The sequence below is a fragment of the Littorina saxatilis genome, linkage group LG17, assembly GCF_037325665.1.
Source record: "Littorina saxatilis isolate snail1 linkage group LG17, US_GU_Lsax_2.0, whole genome shotgun sequence".
Classification (NCBI taxonomy): domain Eukaryota; kingdom Metazoa; phylum Mollusca; class Gastropoda; order Littorinimorpha; family Littorinidae; genus Littorina; species Littorina saxatilis.
The window spans coordinates 70,714,447-70,735,175 of record NC_090261.1 but is presented as its reverse complement, the minus strand read 5'-3'; the positions used below and the strand labels follow the sequence as shown (position 1 = coordinate 70,735,175).

The window sequence follows — 20,729 nt, the reverse complement described above, 5'->3', positions numbered from 1 at the left end:
AGAACTATCTCTTAAATGTATTACACAGACACACATACGCAGCTTCAAGCCTATACACGCATCGACAACCACACACATACACGCACCCCCCCCAACACACACACACACACACACATCTTGACCACCATAATGCTGCCAATACTGCATGGACTCAACTAATGCAAATTTCAGACACGTCAACCGGAAACCACCCCGCGTAAACAATCACATGTCAACAATGAGATAAGTCTTTCGGTAACAAATAAAATATAATCCTCCGATTGTTGTTGATATATATTTCTATTTTTTTAATTTGTTTTATTTGTTGGCAAAAGGATAAACACAAGCGAACACCGTGTACCCATACTCTCAGAACTCCTTGCTTTTCTTAACCAAAATGGCGTAGAAAGCAACAACGAAAAAGTAATGGTAGGTAATTAAAGGCACAGTAAGCCTCCCGTAAACCATCACAGATACTGTCAAGCTTTTACACACAGTACAAACACCCTTCCATTTGAACGCTCACCGAACGGGAACATCCTAGGTGCCCTACGTAAAGAGCGAGCAATTTTCAAAGAATTAATTTTGCGGATTGTCTCCTCACACAATCGGACCGTGGTGCGTTTTGGCGCTAGACCTAACTTTTAAAATCTAAATAATAAATTGACAGCTTGTTACACAAACATTCTTAAATCATAAAAGAATTCTTTTTTCATCAGACCGGCACGGTTGGCCTAGTGGTAAGGCGTCCGCCCCGTGATCGGGAGGTCGTGGGTTCGAACCCCGGCCGGGTCATACCTAAGACTTTAAAATTGGCAATCTAGTGGCTGCTCCGCCTGGCGTCTGGCATTATGGGGTTAGTGCTAGGACTGGTTGGTCCGGTGTCAGAATAATGTGACTGGGTGAGACATGAAGCCTGTGCTGCGACTTCTGTCTTGTGTGTGGCGCACGTTATATGTCAAAGCAGCACCGCCCTGATATGGCCCTTCGTGGTCGGCTGGGCGTTGAGCAAACAAACAAACAAAAATCTTTTTTCATCAAGACAAGATCAGTACAATTCGAAGTTTTGAAAGTTTCAAAAAAGAAAAGCCCGGAAGCAGGGTCACGCAAGGTCGTGGTTCTCGTAGCAGACGACGGTTTATGTCTATCGCCAGTTCCTCTGAACAGTCAAAAGCCATCGCTATAGTTCTTGTGAACCACAGCCGTTTGTTTCGTGCATAGTCAGAGGTACATAATAACGTGCTATTGCAGATAAGCTCACAGCGAATTACAAACTGACGACAACATTGTGAAAAAGGGAAACTGGATCACACGGGTTCACAATGGCTCAGGGGTAAGATAAACCACGCAAAAATAAATTCTTTAAAAATTGCTCGCTCTTTACGGAGGGCACCTAGGATGTTCTCAAGCGGTGAGTGTTTAAATGAAAGGGTGTTTGTACTGTGTGTAAAAGCCTAACAGTATCTGTGATGGTTTACGGGAGGCTTACTGTGCCTTTAATTACAAAGAGAAAAAACTTACGGCTCGCTGCTTCTCGGTAGATTTGCCCAATGCCTTGGCGCCCTGCAGTGCGAGATATACAGCTTTCAAGCGGGGTACATTTACACAGGGAGAGACGTGCTTCGTGCGAGGATGCATATGCTGAAAGGTTAGCGATGGTTAATTGGTTAGTACGGGTTAATTGATACATATCAAAAGCAAGGTTCACAATGAGTGACAAGCAAAGTATGTGTCGGTCGGGAAGTGATGATTATTGGGTGAACAGACACAAAGATACACAAAGCGGAAGTTACAACATGCCTCATGGCCAGTACAGCAAATACACAAAGCGGAAGTTACAACATGCCTCATGGCCAGTACAGCAAATACACAAAGATACACAAAGCGGAAGTTACAACATGCCTCATGGCCAGTACAGCAAATACACAAAGATACACAAAGCGGAAGTTACAACATGCCTCATGGCCAGTACAGCAAATACACAAAGATACACAAAGCGGAAGTTACAACATGCCTCATGGCCAGTACAGCAAATACACAAAGCGGAAGTTACAACATGCCTCATGGCCAGTACAGCAAATACACAAAGCGGAAGTTACAACATGCCTCATGGCCAGTAGACCAAATACATAAAGCGGAAGTTACAACATGCCTCATGGCCAGTACAGCAAATACATAAAGCGGAAGTTACAACATGCCTCATGGCCAGTACAGCAAATACACAAAGCGGAAGTTACAACATGCCTCATGGCCAGTATAGCAAATACATAAAGCGGAAGTTACAACATGCCTCATGGCCAGTAGAGCAAATACATAAAGCGGAAGTTACAACATGCCTCATGGCCAGTACAGCAAATACATAAAGCGGAAGTTACAACATGCCTCATGGCCAGTAGAGCAAATACACAAAGCGGAAGTTACAACATGCCTCATGGCCAGTACAGCAAATACACAAAGCGGAAGTTACAACATGCCTCATGGCCAGTATAGCAAATACACAAAGCGGAAGTTACAACATGCCTCATGGCCAGTACAGCAAATACACAAAGCGGAAGTTACAACATGCCTCATGGCCAGTACAGCAAATACACAAAGCGGAAGTTACAACATGCCTCATGGCCAGTACAGCAAATACATAAAGCGGAAGTTACAACATGCCTCATGGCCAGTACAGCAAATACATAAAGCGGAAGTTACAACATGCCTCATGGCCAGTACAGCAAATACACAAAGCGGAAGTTACAACATGCCTCATGGCCAGTATAGCAAATACACAAAGCGGAAGTTACAACATGCCTCATGGCCAGTACAGCAAATACACAAAGCGGAAGTTACAACATGCCTCATGGCCAGTAGACCAAATACATAAAGCGGAAGTTACAACATGCCTCATGGCCAGTACAGCAAATACACAAAGCGGAAGTTACAACATGCCTCATGGCCAGTACAGCAAATACACAAAGCGGAAGTTACAACATGCCTCATGGCCAGTACAGCAAATACACAAAGCGGAAGTTACAACATGCCTCATGGCCAGTACAGCAAATACATAAAAGCGTACAAATGGAGGACAAAAGTCTACTATAACCCTCTGAAGTGATTTTAAATTAAATTTACAGATCAACGCACAGGGCCGGTGTGCAGAATGGAGGTTACAGACTTTAGTCCGGAATAAACGGTATACTCGATGCAGTGATTAGTATGTCTGCATTTCCGTTCAAAATTGGATTAATGTTGTTGTGTAGTTTCTTATCCCCCTGTGTCCAAAACCTATTTGAAAATCAACAAGTCGCGTAAGGCGAAAATACAATATTTAGTCAAGTAGCTGTCGAAGTCACAGAATGAAACTGAACGCAATGCCATTTTTCAGCAAGACCGTATACTCGTAGCATCGTCAGTCCACCGCTCATGTCAAAGGCAGTGAAATTGACAAGAAGAGCGGGGTAGTAGTTGCGCTAAGAAGGATAGCACGCTTTTCTGTACCTCTCTTTGTTTTAACTTTCTGAGCGTGTTTTTAATCCAAACATATCATATCTATATGTTTTTGGAATCAGGAACCGACAAGGAATAAGATGAAAGTGTTTTTAAATTGATTTCGACAATTTAATTTTGATAATAATTTTTATATATTTAATTTTCAGAGCTTGTTTTTAATCCGAATATAACATATTTATATGTTTTTGGAATCAGCAAATGATGGAGAATAAGATAAATGTAAATTTGGATCGTTTTATAAATTTTTATTTTTTTTTACAATTTTCAGATTTTTAATGACCAAAGTCATTAATTAATTTTTAAGCCACCAAGCTGAAATGCAATACCGAAGTCCGGGCTTCGTCGAAGATTACTTGACCAAAATTTCAACCAATTTGGTTGAAAAATGAGGGCGTGACAGTGCCGCCTCAACTTTTACGAAAAGCCGGATATGACGTCATCAAAGACATTTATCAAAAAAATGAAAAAAACGTTCGGGGATTTCATACCCAGGAACTCTCATGTCAAATTTCATAAAGATCGGTCCAGTAGTTTAGTCTGAATCGCTCTACACACACACACAGACACACAGACACACACACAGACACACGCACATACACCACGACCCTCGTTTCGATTCCCCCTCGATGTTAAAATATTTAGTCAAAACTTGACTAAATATAAAAACGTGTTAACCTTGCAGACGTAGACATGCCAAATCTCGAGCAAATCACAACAGATGTATTGGTGAATATAACTACTGTTAGAAGTGTGTGGCGTCAAGGAAGAAAGAACTTTGCACATTGCTTTTGCTCCGGTCTTATTTCTTGTTGTACTAAAGAGGACATTTGGTCACATATTAGTACAAGAGACATCAACATTCTTGCTGAGTAACGTTAACCAAAGAGCAAAACGAGAAGAAAAAAACCTCCTTTTAAATTTCAAATAGTGAAGATTTTGTTATGAGTTAAGGGTGATTAGTCTTACATTTAGAAGCGTGAAACAAGAGATGCAAAAGCAGAAGTAGAAAACTGAAAAGCACAGAGAAAGAAACAAAGACAATAACGCACACGCACACCATAAACGTGTTCACGTGTTACACTCAACAAAACAAAAAACAAGTCGCGTAAGGCGAAATTACTACATTTAGTCAAGCTGTCGAACTCACGGAATGAAACTGAAGGCACTGTATTTTTTCACCAAGACAGTACAGCTTCGTCAATCCCCGCGTGAAGGAAATCGCTCACCTCCCACGTGCAAAACGCAGTGAAACTAACACGCCAGAATAGCGCGGTAGCGTATTGTGCTAAGCAGGAAAGCGCGCTTTTCTGTATACTTGTTAACTTTCTGAGCTTGTTTTGAATACAACCTATCATATCTATATGTTTTTGGAATCAGGAAATGATAAAGAATAAGATGAAATCATTTTTGGATCGATTTCTTAACTTTTAATCGTAAGACTAAATAATCTATTTTCGTTAATTGTGATCACATTTTAAGAGTAAACATGACATATGTATATATTTTTAGATTCAGAATGTGACGAAGAATACGATGCAATCAATTTTAAATCTGTTTGCAAAAAATCGATTTTAATGACAACTTTAATGAGCAAACTCATTAATTAAATGTAAAGCCTCCAAGCTGAAATGCAATACCAAAGTCCGGGCTTCGTCGAAGATTACTTGACCAAAATTTCAACCCATTTGGTTAAAAAATGAGAGCGTGACAGTGCTGCCTCAACCTTCACGAAAAGTCGGATATGACGTCATCAAAGACATTAATAAAACAAATTCAAAAAATTCTGGAGATACCATACTCAGGATCTCTCATGTCAAGTTTCATGCTCGATTCCCCCCTCTATGTTAAAACATTTAGTCAAAACTTGACTAAATGTAACAACAAAAGATGAGCAGAACATGACAAACAGTTAAAAAAAAAAAGATTAAATTTAAAGGCACAGCCTTTCTCTCGTAAGCAGCACTCATGCACACCATCACATATCTTTCCAGATTTGAATGTATAGCGCATAGTGCTTTTAGTTATGCGCTATAGAAATCTACTTAATAAATAAATAAATGTGTGCTCAGAGCATCCTTTATATGTCTGCTAGAGCATCCTTTCATGTGTGCTAGAGCATACTTACACATGGACACATACCACCTATTAATTGCCTGGCCGCTTGTAATGCAGAACAGTATTTTTTGTTGAATCGATTTCATAATGACATCTATGTCAACCTGCGAAATTAATTCAGCAAAAAACAAAAAGTCCACTTTGCACAGGAAGCAGCCAGGTTGTAGCTTTGTGGTATGTGTCCAAGTGATAGGGTCCTCTTAACCAGCCAGGTTGTAGCTTTGTGGTATGTGTCCAAGTGATAGGGTCCTCTTAACCAGCCAGGTTGTAGCTTTGTGGTATGTGTCCAAGTGATAGGGTCCTCTTAACCAGCCAGGTTGTAGCTTTGTGGTATGTGTCCAAGTGATAGGGTCCTCTTAACCAGCCAGGTTGTAGCTTTGTGGTATGTGTCCAAGTGATAGGGTCCTCTTAACCAGCCAGGTTGTAGCTTTGTGGTATGTGTCCCAGTGATAGGGTCATCTTAACCAGCCAGGTTGTAGCTTTGTGGTATGTGTCCAAGTGATAGGGTCCTCTTAACCAGCCAGGTTGTAGCTTTGTGGTATGTGTCCAAGTGATAGGGTCCTCTTAACCAGCCAGGTTGTAGCTTTGTGGTATGTGTCCCAGTGATAGGGTCCTCTTAACCAGCCAGGTTGTAGCTTTGTGGTATGTGTCCAAGTGATAGGGTCCTCTTAACCAGCCAGGTTGTAGCTTTGTGGTATGTGTCCAAGTGATAGGGTCCTCTTAACCAGCCAGGTTGTAGCTTTGTGGTATGTGTCCCAGTGATAGGGTCCTCTTAAACAGCCAGGTTGTAGCTTTGTGGTATGTGTCCAAGTGATAGGGTCCTCTTAACCAGCCAGGTTGTAGCTTTGTGGTATGTGTCCCAGTGATAGGGTCCTCTTAACCAGCCAGGTTGTAGCTTTGTGGTATGTGTCCAAGTGATAGGGTCCTCTTAACCAGCCAGGTTGTAGCTTTGTGGTATGTGTCCCAGTGATAGGGTCCTCTTAACCAGCCAGGTTGTAGCTTTGTGGTATGTGTCCAAGTGATAGGGTCCTCTTAACCAGCCAGGTTGTAGCTTTGTGGTATGTGTCCAAGTGATAGGGTCCTCTTAACCAGCCAGGTTGTAGCTTTGTGGTATGTGTCCAAGTGATATGATGCTCTTAACCAGCCAGGTTGTAGCTTTGTGGTATGTGTCCCAGTGATAGGGTCCTCTTAACCAGCCAGGTTGTAGCTTTGTGGTATGTGTCCAAGTGATAGGGTCCTCTTAACCAGCCAGGTTGTAGCTTTGTGGTATGTGTCCAAGTGATAGGGTCCTCTTAACCAGCCAGGTTGTAGCTTTGTGGTATGTGTCCAAGTGATAGGGTCCTCTTAACCAGCCAGGTTGTAGCTTTGTGGTATGTGTCCCAGTGATAGGGTCCTCTTAACCAGCCAGGTTGTAGCTTTGTGGTATGTGTCCAAGTGATAGGGTCCTCTTAACCAGCCAGGTTGTAGCTTTGTGGTATGTGTCCAAGTGATAGGGTCCTCTTAACCAGCCAGGTTGTAGCTTTGTGGTATGTGTCCAAGTGATAGGGTCCTCTTAACCAGCCAGGTTGTAGCTTTGTGGTATGTGTCCAAGTGATAGGGTCCTCTTAACCAGCCAGGTTGTAGCTTTGTGGTATGTGTCCAAGTGATAGGGTCCTCTTAACCAGCCAGGTTGTAGCTTTGTGGTATGTGTCCAAGTGATAGGGTCCTCTTAACCAGTACAATAACTTGAACGGATCTGTGATGGTGGTTATGATGGCTTACACGAGTTTGTTTGTTTGTTTGTTTGCTTAACGCCCAGCCGACCACGAAGGGCCATATCAGGGCGGTGCTGCTTTGACATTTAACGTGCGCCACACACAAGACAGAAGTCGCAGCACAGGCTTCATGTCTCACCCAGTCACATTATTCTGACACCGGACCAACCAGTCCTAGCACTAACTCCATAATGCCAGACGCCAGGCGGAGCAGCCACTAGATTGCCAATTTTAAAGTCTTAGGTATGACCCGGCCGGGGTTCGAACCCACGACCTCCCGCTCACTGGGCGGACGCCTTACCACTAGGCCACCGTGTTGCGGTGCTTACACGAGTAAGACAGTCTCTTTGAGTAAGATGTATCTTCAAAAACATAACAAGTCGCGTAAGGCGAAAATACAATATTTAGTCAAGTAGCTGCCATTTTTCAGCAAGACCGTATACTCGTAGCATCGTCAGTCCACCGCTCATGGCAAAGGCAGTGAAATTGACAAGAAGAGCGGGGTAGTAGTTGCGCTAAGAAGGATAGCACGCTTTTCTGTACCTCTCTTTGTTTTAACTTTCTGAGCGTGTTTTTAATCCAAACATATCATATCTATATGTTTTTGGAATCAGGAACCGACAAGGAATAAGATGAAAGTGTTTTTAAATTGATTTGGACAATTTAATTTTGATAATAATCCCAGCGAAGCTGGAGGTATCCCGTGAACGCTATACTGTAATCGATTTGAGAAATGTGCACACCGAATAATACATGATAAAGAAGGATTCGTTGTGCCCGGCTACGTGCTACAGTTGGAGATGGAAGTTCACCAAAAATGGGGACCATACTAACAAAAATACGGTGGGTAAAATAGGCGCCCCCATTTTTTCAGCAAACGCCACCCCAGGCCGCTTTGGACGGGTAGAAATTCCGTAGTTTCCAAGTCTATGGATAAAGCTCGCGTAAGAAGAATACGTCACGGTCGAAAGTCTTTGACGTCAATTAATGCATCATGACGTCATGCCTCCCTGTAGTCTTTCTCTCTCGCGCAGTGTGTGTGTTTGTGTTCATTTTGTGCATGTATGTGTTAGTGTTACTGTGTGTGTGTGTGTGTGTATGTGTGTGTGTGTGTGTGTGTGCGCGCGCACGCGTGCATGAGTCTGTACTCGTATGTGTGTGGTGTGTGTGTATTTGTGTGTGTGTGTGTGTGTGTGTGTGTGTGTGTGTGTGTGCGTGCGCACGCGTGCATGAGTCTGTACTCGTGTGTGTGTAAGTGTGTGTGTGGGCATAAGTGTATGTGTGTGCGTGTATGTGTGTTTGTTTGTAAAGGTGTGCATGTCCGTCTGTCCATATGTGCGTATGGGTGTGTGTTTTGTGTGTATGAAGTTTTTTGTTAGAGAGTGAGTGAGTGCGTGTGAGTGAGTGTGTGTTTGTGACTTGGTGTGTGTGTGTGTGAATGTGTGTGTGCATGAGTTTGTGTGTATGTTTGTGTGTGTATGAGTGTGTATATGTGTTTGTTTGTAAAGGTGTGTGTGTCCGTCTGTCTATGTGCGTATTTGTTTGTTTGTTTCCATAATTATCAGGGCGGTGCTGCTTTGAGATATAACGTGCGCCACACAAAAGGCAGAAGTCGCAGCACAGGCTTCATGTCTCACCTAGTCACATTATTCTGACACCGGACCAACCAGTCCTAGCATGCACTGACCCCATAATGCCAGCCGCAACTGAAGGCGGAGCACCCACTAGATTGCCAATTTTAAAGTCAAACAAACAAACCCGGCCTGGGTTCTAACCCACGACCTCCCGATCACGGGGCGGACGCCTTACCACTAGGCCAACCGTGTATGTGCGTATGTGTGTGTGTATTGTGTGTATGAGATTTGTGTGAGTCAATGTGGGTGTGTGTGTGTGTCTGTGGGTGTGTGCGTGCGTACATGCGTGCGTATGTACATGTGCGTGTGTGTGTGTGTGTGTGTTTGTGTGTGTGTTTGTGTGTTTGTGTGGGTGTGTGTCTGTTTGTATAAGAGAGAGAGAGAGAGAGAGAGAGAGAGAGAGAGAGAGAGTGGGTGGGTTGGTTTGTGTTTGTGCGTGTGCGTAAGTGTATGTGTGTGTGTGTGTATGTGTGTTTGTTTGTAAAGGTGTGTATGTCCGTCTGTCTATATGTGCGTATGGGGGTGTGTTTTGTGTGTACAGTGAAGTGTGTGTGAGAGAGTGAGTGAGTGCGTGTGAGTGAGTGTGTATGTGTGTACGTGTGTAACTTGGGTGTGTATGTGTGTGTGTGTGTGTGTGTTCGTGTGTGTATGTGTTTGAGAGAGAGAGAGAGAGAGAGAGAGAGAGAGAGAGAGAGAGAGAGAGAGAGAGAGAGAGAGAGAGAGAGAGGTTTGTCTTTCGCTGGGGTATGCAGTGCCTTGGCGTTGCACATCTACTTAATTTTTATATATTTAATTTTCAGAGCTTGTTTTTAATCCGAATATAACATATTTATATGTTTTTGGAATCAGCAAATGATGGAGAATAAGATAAACGTAAATTTGGATCGTTTTATAAATTTTTATTTTTTTTTACAATTTTCCGATTTTTAATGACCAAAGTCATTAATTAATTTTTAAGCCACCAAGCTGAAATGCAATACCGAACCCCGGGCTTCGTCGAAGATTACTTGACCAGAATTTGAACCAATTTGGTTGAAAAATGAGGGCGTGACAGTGCCGCCTCAACTTTCACGAAAAGCCGGATATGACGTCATCAAAGACATTTATCAAAAGAATGAAAAAAAAGTTCGGGGATTTCATACCCAGGAACTCTCATGTCAAATTTCATAAAGATCGGTCCAGTAGTTTAGTCTGAATCGCTCTACACACACACACACACACACACACACACACACACACACATGCACGCACGCACACACGCACACACGCACGCACATACACCACGACCCTCGTTTCGATTCCCCCTCGATGTTAAAATATTTAGTCAAAACTTGACTAAATATAAAAAGGAAAGACGTCAACTGAATATATACAACAATTTAAAACGCATGATTATAAAGTGCATACTTATGACATTTGGAACCTGCTTTGAAAAGGTGTGACATTTACTCGCAGGGACAGATTTGGTGGTATGGGGTGGTAGAAGCGGCAAGATCTAAACATGTATTCAAAGGATAACAAAAATAGTAGTTTGGACAACCATTGACATTCTTTCAAATTTATTTGAAATAGGAATTAAGACAACCGATACAGAGCGCAAGAGTCTGTAAGCCACGCACATGCAGTCGTGTGTTTCACGATTCTTTTTCTTTTTCTTTGTTTCAGCATTGTTGATAACATGTTCTGTTTGATTAAGGGTATTCAGCTGGTATTTCCTTGTTTTTTACTACCTATTTTATTCATGTTTTTATTACTTAGTTAGTGGAAGAATCTTTTGTAATGTATGTTTGATGGTGTATGCTTTTAATTAAGCGTTGTTGACTATGAATGTAGATGTAAATGCTTGTACAACTGTGTTTTAATTTTAAATGTGTCAAGCGCAAAGAGCATAATTGTAAAGTTATGATGTTGCGCTATATAAATGCTCATTTATTATTATTATTATTATTATTATTATTATGTTTCAAGTAATCTACTCATGCTGAACATATATATTCCTTCCAGTGTGAACGTGCTTGTCAAAATGAGAGCATCCTTGACATTGAACAAATACCAAAAGTCAACTTTTTTTTCTTAATTAATTTTGCACACTAGTGTCAGTTACAAAATTAAATCGCGACTACAAAAATTACAATTCTGCATAGAAAGTAGCAGGGAAGTTGAATCTTGAACGGGTTGAAATTGAACGGGTTGACATTGAACGGTTCTCTTATCCCATGTAAAAGCCAAGACCTATCTGTATCGACTAGCATGAAGGTTACATGAGAAAGTAGTTACCTTTCAATTGTAGTCTTCATATCCAGAAGGAATAGACCATGTAGTAGATTATCTCCCGTAGGAATAGACCTCTTTATGATTATGTACACCGAAAAATTCTCTCTTGTATTGGTTTTTTTTCACATTGAATGAACATTTTCTATCGTCTCTTTTCACAGCAGGTTCCACCACAATTGTACATATAAAGAATAAATAGTTATATACGCATCAGCACTGTACATTTATATGCATGGGTGTGAATGCATATAATTATGCAATTGAGTAGATATAAAAAGAGGTGCGTAAACAACGTTTAAAAAAAACGACGCCGATAAAGGGTGCATAACATATAGAAATAAGCAGATTAAGAAAATAATTATAATGCTTCTGGTTCAGATTCTGTGTCTTTACCGATCGGACCCAAGTCGAAGAATACTGAGGCATTCATAACAATGACTATTCCTGAATTGTCACAAATGTAAAGGTGAACGAACGCATAAGCTGAGCAACAAAAAAAAGAAGGAATAGGCTACTCTTGCACAGAAAATACAGTAATCATATCACACTGTTTTACCTTGGCTGCCTGCGCTACACCAAAGATGTTTGAAGCATACAGGTTCTCCTCTTCGTCGTCTGTCATTCGGTAACTCATCTCTGGGGTCTTTGGGCGCTTGGGGGTTCGAACCTGCAGGAACATGACAACAGTGAAAGCTTAATTGAGAGACAACTCCTGTGGCACAAGCAAAAGAAGCAGAACTTTGAACACAAGCCCGGCCAGGGGCGGACCTAGTTGTGAATAAGGGGGGGGTTCCAATTTGGAGCAGGGGTCCAGGGGCCGCTCAGGCCCCGGTGGGGTCCAGGGGCAAAGCCCTGGTGGGGGGTCTGGGGGGCGAAGCCCCCCAGATGCTGAAGGAATTTTATTTTTGTAGGTCAATCGGAGGCCTCTCCTTTGAGTTTCTCGTCAGTTTCAAGCATGTTGCATTTGGAAGGAAGGAAAGCACAAGCCCTTTATTTTTTTACTAAAAAAAAAACAAAAAACGGATAGGGGGGGGGGGGGGTTCCGGGCACCCAGGAACCCCCCCCTAGGTCCGCCCCTGCCGGCCTCCTCCGAAATCGGCGTACGGCTGCCTAAATTGCGAAGTAAAAACGGTCATACAGGTAAAAATCATTCTTGCACGAGGGAGTTTCGGCCCATGAACGCAGAATAATAAGAAGAAGAACAATAGCCCAGTCAATGCTGTGCCTGTATAAATAATGTGACTTTAAGAACACTAGGGAACATTTTGGATCGGTATTTTTTAATCATGGATTTTGTCTGCTTGTTTGTTTATATATGTTCTAAAAGTGTTTAACTTAAAAACGAGACTGAGAAAAAAATGTAGACATACAAGGTTGAGGAGAGAGACCGAGGAAGATAAAGACAGCCAGTCAAACAGCCAGCCAGCCAGCCAGCCATCTAAACACTTAGCCAGACAACATACCCTGTACACGGGAAGGGCTCTGAACACAGCTCCGGATTTCTTCTCCGCTGTGGTAAAGCTCTCCAGATGAGTATTGTATGCCTGGAAGAGACAACACAAAGCAGCACGGCTCAGTCAAAACATCCAACAACAAGTCGCGTAAGGCGAAAATACAATATTTAGTCAAGTAGCTGCCATTTTTCAGCAAGACCGTATACTCGTAGCATCGTCAGTCCACCGCTCATGGCAAAGGCAGTGAAATTGACAAGTTTCAAGTTTTAAGTTTTATTTATTCCAATAAAACCCCGTGAGGGTACATGGAAAATTAAAAAACACAATAAAAACACATTTCATTCAACACCAAATAAAAGGAACTAAAACAAAAAGAAATCAGACTATGTACAGAAAAGGGAGTTGAGGGGTGAGGGAGAGCAAAAACAATACAAGAAACAATTCAACAATAATAATAATAAATAAATAATAATAATAGCAGTTGCGCTAAGAAGGATAGCACGCTTTTCTGTACCTCTCTTTGTTTTAACTTTCTGAGCGTGTTTTTAATCCAAACATATCATATCTATATGTTTTTGGAATCAGGAACCGACAAGGAATAAGATGAAAGTGTTTTTAAATTGATTTGGACAATTTAATTTTGATAATAATTTTTATATATTTAATTTTCAGAGCTTGTTTTTAATCCGAATATAACATATTTATATGTTTTTGGAATCAGCAAATGATGGAGAATAAGATAAACGTAAATTTGGATCGTTTTATAAATTTTTATTTTTTTTTACAATTTTCAGATTTTTAATGACCAAAGTCATTAATTAATTTTTAAGCCACCAAGCTGAAATGCAATACCGAACCCCGGGCTTCGTCGAAGATTACTTGACCAAAATTTCAACCAATTTGGTTGAAAAATGAGGGCGTGACAGTGCCGCCTCAACTTTCACGAAAAGCCGGATATGACGTCATCAAAGACATTTATCAAAAAAATGAAAAAAATGTTCGGGGATTTCATACCCAGGAACTCTCATGTCAAATTTCATAAAGATCGGTCCAGTAGTTTAGTCTGAATCGCTCTACACACACACACACACACACACGCACACACGCACACACGCACGCACACACACACGCACATACACCACGACCCTCGTCTCGATTCCCCCCTCGATGTTAAAACATTTAGTCATAACTTGACTAAATGTAAAAACGGGTATCTGGACTGAGGTGCACGAAGGTGGGTTCCACTCAAACGGGTGAGAACAAACCGTGGCGTCTGATTGGTTGAAATCACAACAAATCTCAATGTCAACCAATCCAACACCGCGGCTGGCTGGCTCCAACGCGGTTAGGGAGTCAGGAGGCTACTAGGAAAAGAGTTCTCATAGCAGGGAGGTGGTGGTCATTTAAAAGAGACAAGGTCTTTGGAAACTTTCGGTAACGAAAACTGAGAAAAGGCAAAACGAGTCAATGGTGCGAGTGCAATAAGCTAAAATGTAATAATATTTGGTTTCTGTAGATCGTTTGGTATCCGACGCTAAACAATTCCCTTACGTAAATAGCTCTAGTGTTTTAGGGCAATCGCTAAAGCGTTGATATTTACGAAAACACTGAATTGCTGCAATTCTACAAAGTTTACCCATTGTCGTTAAGGAACTTATAAAATCAAGCCTTTTGGGAGGATCTAGTGTGAGGAGTAACATACACAGTTCAAACCAGACCAATTCCAATCAGCACTTTTGGCGTTAGGCGGTTTTTATCTGGGTGGTTTTGGTCCAGAATCACACTGGGAAGACAGTACATTAGTTTTGAAACGACAGTAAGTGTGTTGTCTCTGTTCTGAACAAAAATAAGCCCCAAAGGTCTTACCTTTGGTTTAATAAGAGCTTGGAAGAACTTTTTGTCCTCTGGCTTTAGAACCTCATGGCGTCTGGCCAGGTATGCTGATCGTCGGAACGGCGCCCATCTGAAAACATAAAACGGACATGTCTATGAACTTGTATGTGCCTGAAAATATGTATATTATTCACATTTCAGGGGAGAAAACACAGCAAGTTCAACATTAATACGGCTGATGATGACTACTCATAATCCAACCCCCCCCCCCAAAAGCCAGACATAGTTGACGACTTAAGGCAAAGAATTATTGCACTTCCAAATTAACCACGTCCCTCGCATGTAGGACTAGGATCCTTTAACGTCAAAACAAAATGTGATCAACATTCAATGCATGCATCACTCCAAATGTCTTTCTTGTCCTCCCTTTCTCCATATATCCCGAACAAATACACCAGCACCCACCTTTGTTTGTCGAAGATGAGGGGATACTCAAACTTCTGCACAGACTGTATTTTCTGAGTGGCACTCTTCCGCTTTATAGGAGCCAGTGGTCCCTGCAACAAATCGTAGCCAGTTATTGCGGAGTCATTTCTGCTGGATTCTGCTTACCGTCACACTATCTTTTATAGAGGAACCCCAGCTACGCTCCGACAATACCGCCCCTTTAAACCAGGGTCCGGTTTCATGGGCCAGCAACACAGTCGATCAACTGCAGTTGAACGAGAGAAATGCAGTGATTTGACGAAATCGGGTGTCCTGTAAAAGGATTTCTGTTGACCGACTGTGTCTCTTAGCACGGGGAGTAGCCTGATTACTATGCCCCCCTCCCCCCCTCCTCCGAGCGCCGCGTTCGGACATCCAAGTCAAGAAGTCCTGGAGCGGTTTCATGGACACGCGGAGGTTAAATGAGTAAAATGCAATATTCCGACAAATTGGAGTATCTTGAAAACAAATTAAGTCTGCCAACACTGGCTCTTCGCACGCCTATTACAGTCCTGCACTTCCCCAGCACCGCGTTCGGACACGAGTCGGGTGACGATGCGGTAGTCCGACTGTCAGTGTGACCATCGTGAGTACATGAAACCAGCTCCTTGGCCAAGGTGCACGAGGAAGTCACCAACCCGATGGGAGCCAGCCGCGTTGTTGGATATGTTAACATTGAGATTTGTTGTGATTTCAACGAACCAGGCCCATGGATTGTTTTCACCCGTTTTGGGTGGCACCCATTTTCGCTTCGTGCGCCTCAGCCCTAATGACAGTTCCCAATAACCAGGCTGCTGACACGACTCACCTCAGCCCCAATGACAGTTCCCAATAACCAGGCTGCTGACACGACTCACCTCAGCCCTAATGACAGTTCCCAATAACCAGGCTGCTGACACGACTCACCTCAGCTCTAATGACAGTTCCCAATAACCAGGCTGCTGACACGACTCACCTCAGCCCTAATGACAGTTCCCAATAACCAGGCTGCTGACACGACTCACCTCAGCCCTAGTGACAGTTCCCAATAACCAGGCTGCTGACACGACTCACCTCAGCCCTAATGACAGTTCCCAATAACCAGGCTGCTGACACGACTCACCTCAGCCCTAATGACAGTTCCCAATAACCAGGCTGCTGACACGACTCACCTCAGCCCCAATGACAGTTCCCAATAACCAGGCTGCTGACACGACTCACCTCAGCCCTAATGACAGTTCCCAATAAGCAGGCTGCTGACACGACTCACCTCAGCCCTAATGACAGTTCCCAATAAGCAGGCTGCTGACACGACTCACCTCAGCCCTAATGACAGTTCCCAATAATCAGGCTGCTGACATGACTCACCTCCGTGATGTCGTAGGGCAGGACAGGCGAGCCAGCCATCTCTTCACTGGCCGGGAAGCTGAAGTGCCGGTGCTGACCGAAGAATCCCATAAAGCGTCCCTTCTGACCCCACCATATCCTGTTGACACACAGAGCAATGTCAGTATTGTCTTGGCAATGCCACTTGCCTATCACAGCAGAACCCCCATTAAGGACCCCCCCATTAAGGACCCCCCATTAAAGACCCCCCATTAAAGACCCCCCATTAAAGACCCCCCCATTAAAGACCCCACCCCATTAAAGACCCCACCCCATTAAAGACCCCCCATTAAGGACCCCCCCATTAAGGACCCCCCCCCAATTTAAGACTCCCTCCCTTTTAAGACCTTGTTTTCTCAGATTTCCTGTTCATAACCTCTGTAAATGTACCCAATGTTAAGACTCCCTGCAATGTAAGAACCGATTTTCCCAGCATTCTGTGGGTCTTAAAAGGGGGATTCCATGGTATCTCAATAGGACCAGTCAGGTATCATCTCACTTTACTATTATCTCAGCAACATGAGTGACGACCAATTATCTTGACAGTATAACTGACTTATTATCTCAGCAATTTTAACGATGTATTATCTCAACTGTGTCAATGACGTATGATCTCAATTGTACACCTCGATAACTAGTTTTAAGCGGCAATTCCCGGCTAACATTAAGGCCTGCTCAGCGATTGGAGCTACCTCCTAATGCCAGAAGAGCAGTGTAGTTAGAGCTAACCAATCAGTAAGCGTTATGAGGACAGTCTCGGGAGCGATTTCAAAGCAACAAAAGTTGGGACAAAGTTGGTTGAAAGTCTGCCGTGTGAACGGCACTTAAGGTAAAATACTTACCGGACACTGCCATCTGTGGAGGCTGACAAAATGGCTTTGATTGAGTCCACATACTCCAGCGACACGATCTTTGTTAAATGGGCCCGCCAGCTTAACACTTGTTTCAGCGCATCCTGCAACGAACACCAACAACGAACACAAATCAGAAAGACAGAAACGTAGAATATGGCGGTGCTGCGCAAAACTGATGCAGTGAAATGCTGTGCGCAATGCAAACGTCGTCAAATCTCTATCCTCTCAGAAACTAAATCAGTTGACATGGAAGTAGAACGATTGTATTGCAAAATAAATCAAACTTCAATAAAGTTGAACACTATAAGTGAATGAGAATATTTAACCTGCAAAAAACCCAAAAACATTTCCGACCTGCAACATTTACATTTTTGTTCACACATTCTCATCAGATTGGCCACTCAAATTACAGACATTTGGGAAATCAGATTAGAAGAACAACAAATCGATACTTTATATCTTGCAGGTGAAGCATACACTCCAATAAACATTCTGAAGAACTCACGGGATCTGAAGATGTTGGATCCTTCATCAGGTCCTTGCAGTCCCACAGGGTGAGATATCCCTCTAAAATGTGACAAAGTGCAGAGTGAACATTCCATTCTTCAATAGACCAACTCCGGAAATAACTCTGTCGGCTTGGTATGGGTTGAGAAACAGTGAAAGCTCTTGCTGTTAGTGAGGAAAGCTTTCTACACGTGCTATTGTCCACGTTTTTCAGATATACCCCTTATAAACAGGTGGTTGTTATGGAAAGGTGAGTTATATAGGAGAAAAACTCGTCTGGGATCTTTTGGAGTGGTCGTTGTGGGCATTTGGTTGCTTTTGAGAGGTAGTCGCAAAGGCAGGTTCGACTGAAATTATCCCCACAAGAAGATTAAGCATTTTTCATTTGTATTACTTCATTGTCCCATCGTTGTGAAATTCGGTTCGCTTCCTCCCAGTGAAAAGCTAGCAGCAACAACTAGTCGCGTGTGTGCGTGTAATCAGCCACCTGCACTTATACAGACTGACCGAGGTCTCTTACGTGCCACAGTGGTGACACGGGGGTGGAACATGGATACCGTCTGAGTCTGCACATAAACTTGACAAGGGTTCGTACTGGCCCAGATTCGAACCTGTCGCCCGCGGATCACTAGTCCAGTGCTCTCTACCAACTGAGCTACCAGGCCCCTAGACGATGTACTCACTGTTATCTCCCGTGACGAGGAAATTGACGTCAGGGTCATGGCAGACAGCGGTCACGGGCACACCCTGTCGTCTGGTCAAGGGCGACACCTCTCGCAAAATCTCGCCACTCTGTGAAAAAAACGGATGGCGAGATTTGTGTGTTGGAGAAATAGCTTCTTGCGAAGACGTTGTAAATTAGTAAGTATGACAAGCAACAGACGGGGTATATTGGCAACATCTAAATCAATGTCTATTTGTGGTGGACAAATTCAAAAAAGAGTGTGCCGGTTCTATATTCAAACATTACAGACACTGAAAAAACCTGTTTTCAAAATAAAAAAACCCACCGGCACACAGATAAACATTTCTGCAAAAATTGGAGTCCGCGCATACTGCGCATAGACCAAAGGAACAGAGAGACGTGCACATCCTCCCGAACACAAATCTGACCCCCCCCCTCCAACACACACACACACACCCCCTTACGTTTCCCAACCCCCCGCCTTCCAACAGCGACCCCCTCCGCCTCCAGCAATCCCCACCCTAGCAGGACTCGTCATTCACAATCACAGCAGAGACCCCCTCCTCCTCCAGCAATCCCCACCCTAGCAGGACTCGTCATTCACAATCACAGCAGAGACCCCCTCCTCCTCCAGCAATCCCCACCCTAGCAGGACTCGTCATTCACAATCACAGCAGAGACCCCCTCCTCCTCCAGCAATCCCCACCCTAGCAGGACTCGTCATTCACAATCACAGCAGAGACGTTACTGTATTACCGGACGAGGCGTAAGATATGAGTTTAGCAGGAATACAAAGCTATATCTCTCTCAAAAGACACTTCTGTCTACCGGACCTATGTTCTCTTCGCTTCGTAGGAAGAAGTACGTGATGAGGAAAGCTTGGAACTGTGTATAGCGCAGCTCTGTCTGACCTCGTGTTGTGAACCTCGTTCGCCGATCTAACATTACTTTTACAGACAGACAGACAGACAGACAGACAGACAGACGGACAGACAGACAGAGAGACAGACAGACGGACGGACGGACGGACGGACGGACGGACGGACGGACAGATAGACAGACAGACAGACAGACAGACAGACAGACAGACAGACAGACAGACAGACAGACAGACCGACCTCCCGGAACCTGAAGAAGGCTTCCTGGTAGACAAAGACCCAGATGGGATCGTTCGTGTCAACGATCTTCTTGGCACAGACAGACAGACACACACACAGACGAACAGACGGAAAGACAGACAGACAGACAGACCAACATGCCTCCAAGTCCAAGACAGTCAGACAGGCAGACAAACATCCACATGTCCACAAACACACTCGGGCATACCTCTAAATCCCAGAACCTGACGAAGGCGTCCTGATGGACAGAGATGAGGATGGGATCGAACGTGTCGACGATCAGCTTGGCGTCGGGGTCGGCCTGAAGGTTGCTGTGTCCTCCGTCCTCCACATCTCTGGCCGTGTCCGCTCCCTCCGTCCCTGCTTGCTCCTTGTTCTTCCCTTCGCCTGACACACATTTTTGTTTGTTTGCTTAACGCCCAGCCGACCACGAAGGGCCATATCAGGGCGGTGCTGCTTTGACATATAACGTGCGCCACACACAAGACAGAAGTCGCAGCACAGGCTTCATATCTCACCCAGTCACATTCTTCTGACACCGGACCAACCAGTCCTAGCACTAACCCCATAATGCCAGACGCCAGGCGGAGCAGCCACTAGATTGCCAATTTTAAAGTCTTAGGTATGACCCGGCCGGGGCCCGTGTTCGAACCCACGACCTCCCGATCACTGGGCGGACCCCTTACCACTAGGCCACCGTGCCGGTCCTGACACAGATGGAGTCATGGTTGATTAGCCTGATAAACATTGGGCCAAGTCGACTACGCGAAGTCTATTTCACGCAGGTCGCTGCACGAAGCTGTGGCAGTTATATTCGATAAAAACACTTTGCAAAGTCTTGGCACAGTTAACTCCAGGCTCAAACAACGGCTGACTTTAGATTTAACTGTGCTTTTGTTAAACAGGGCTAGTCTACAATTCGTTAGCTCCAGGCTCAAATAAGGGCTGACTTGAGATTTAACTGTGCTTTTGTTAAACAGGGCTAGTCTACAATTCGTTAGCTCCAGGCTCAAACAACGGCTGACTTTAGATTTAACTGTGCTTTTGTTAAACAGGGCTAGTCTACAATTCGTTAGCTCCAGGCTCAAACACGGGCTGACTTTAGATTTAACTGTGCTTTTGTTAAACAGGGCTAGTCTACAATTCGTTAGCTCCAGGCTCAAATAACGGCTGACT

The 20,729-nt window shown here is 43.7% G+C and overlaps 1 protein-coding gene across 1 annotated transcript in view; it reads right to left on the bottom strand.

Moving 5' to 3' along the window:
* The window catches only part of LOC138952397 (WD repeat-containing protein 64-like), a gene marked incomplete at its 5' end in the record, with an annotated part of 107,277 nt that overhangs the window by 8,793 nt on the left and 77,755 nt on the right, over positions 1-20,729 (bottom strand). The window contains 10 exon segments of the mRNA XM_070324063.1: positions 1,501-1,620; positions 11,808-11,918; positions 12,715-12,795; positions 14,572-14,668; positions 15,004-15,095; positions 16,372-16,489; positions 17,232-17,344; positions 17,749-17,810; positions 18,434-18,542; positions 19,762-19,940. Coding sequence (XP_070180164.1) covers positions 1,501-1,620; positions 11,808-11,918; positions 12,715-12,795; positions 14,572-14,668; positions 15,004-15,095; positions 16,372-16,489; positions 17,232-17,344; positions 17,749-17,810; positions 18,434-18,542; positions 19,762-19,940 — 1,082 coding nt within the window.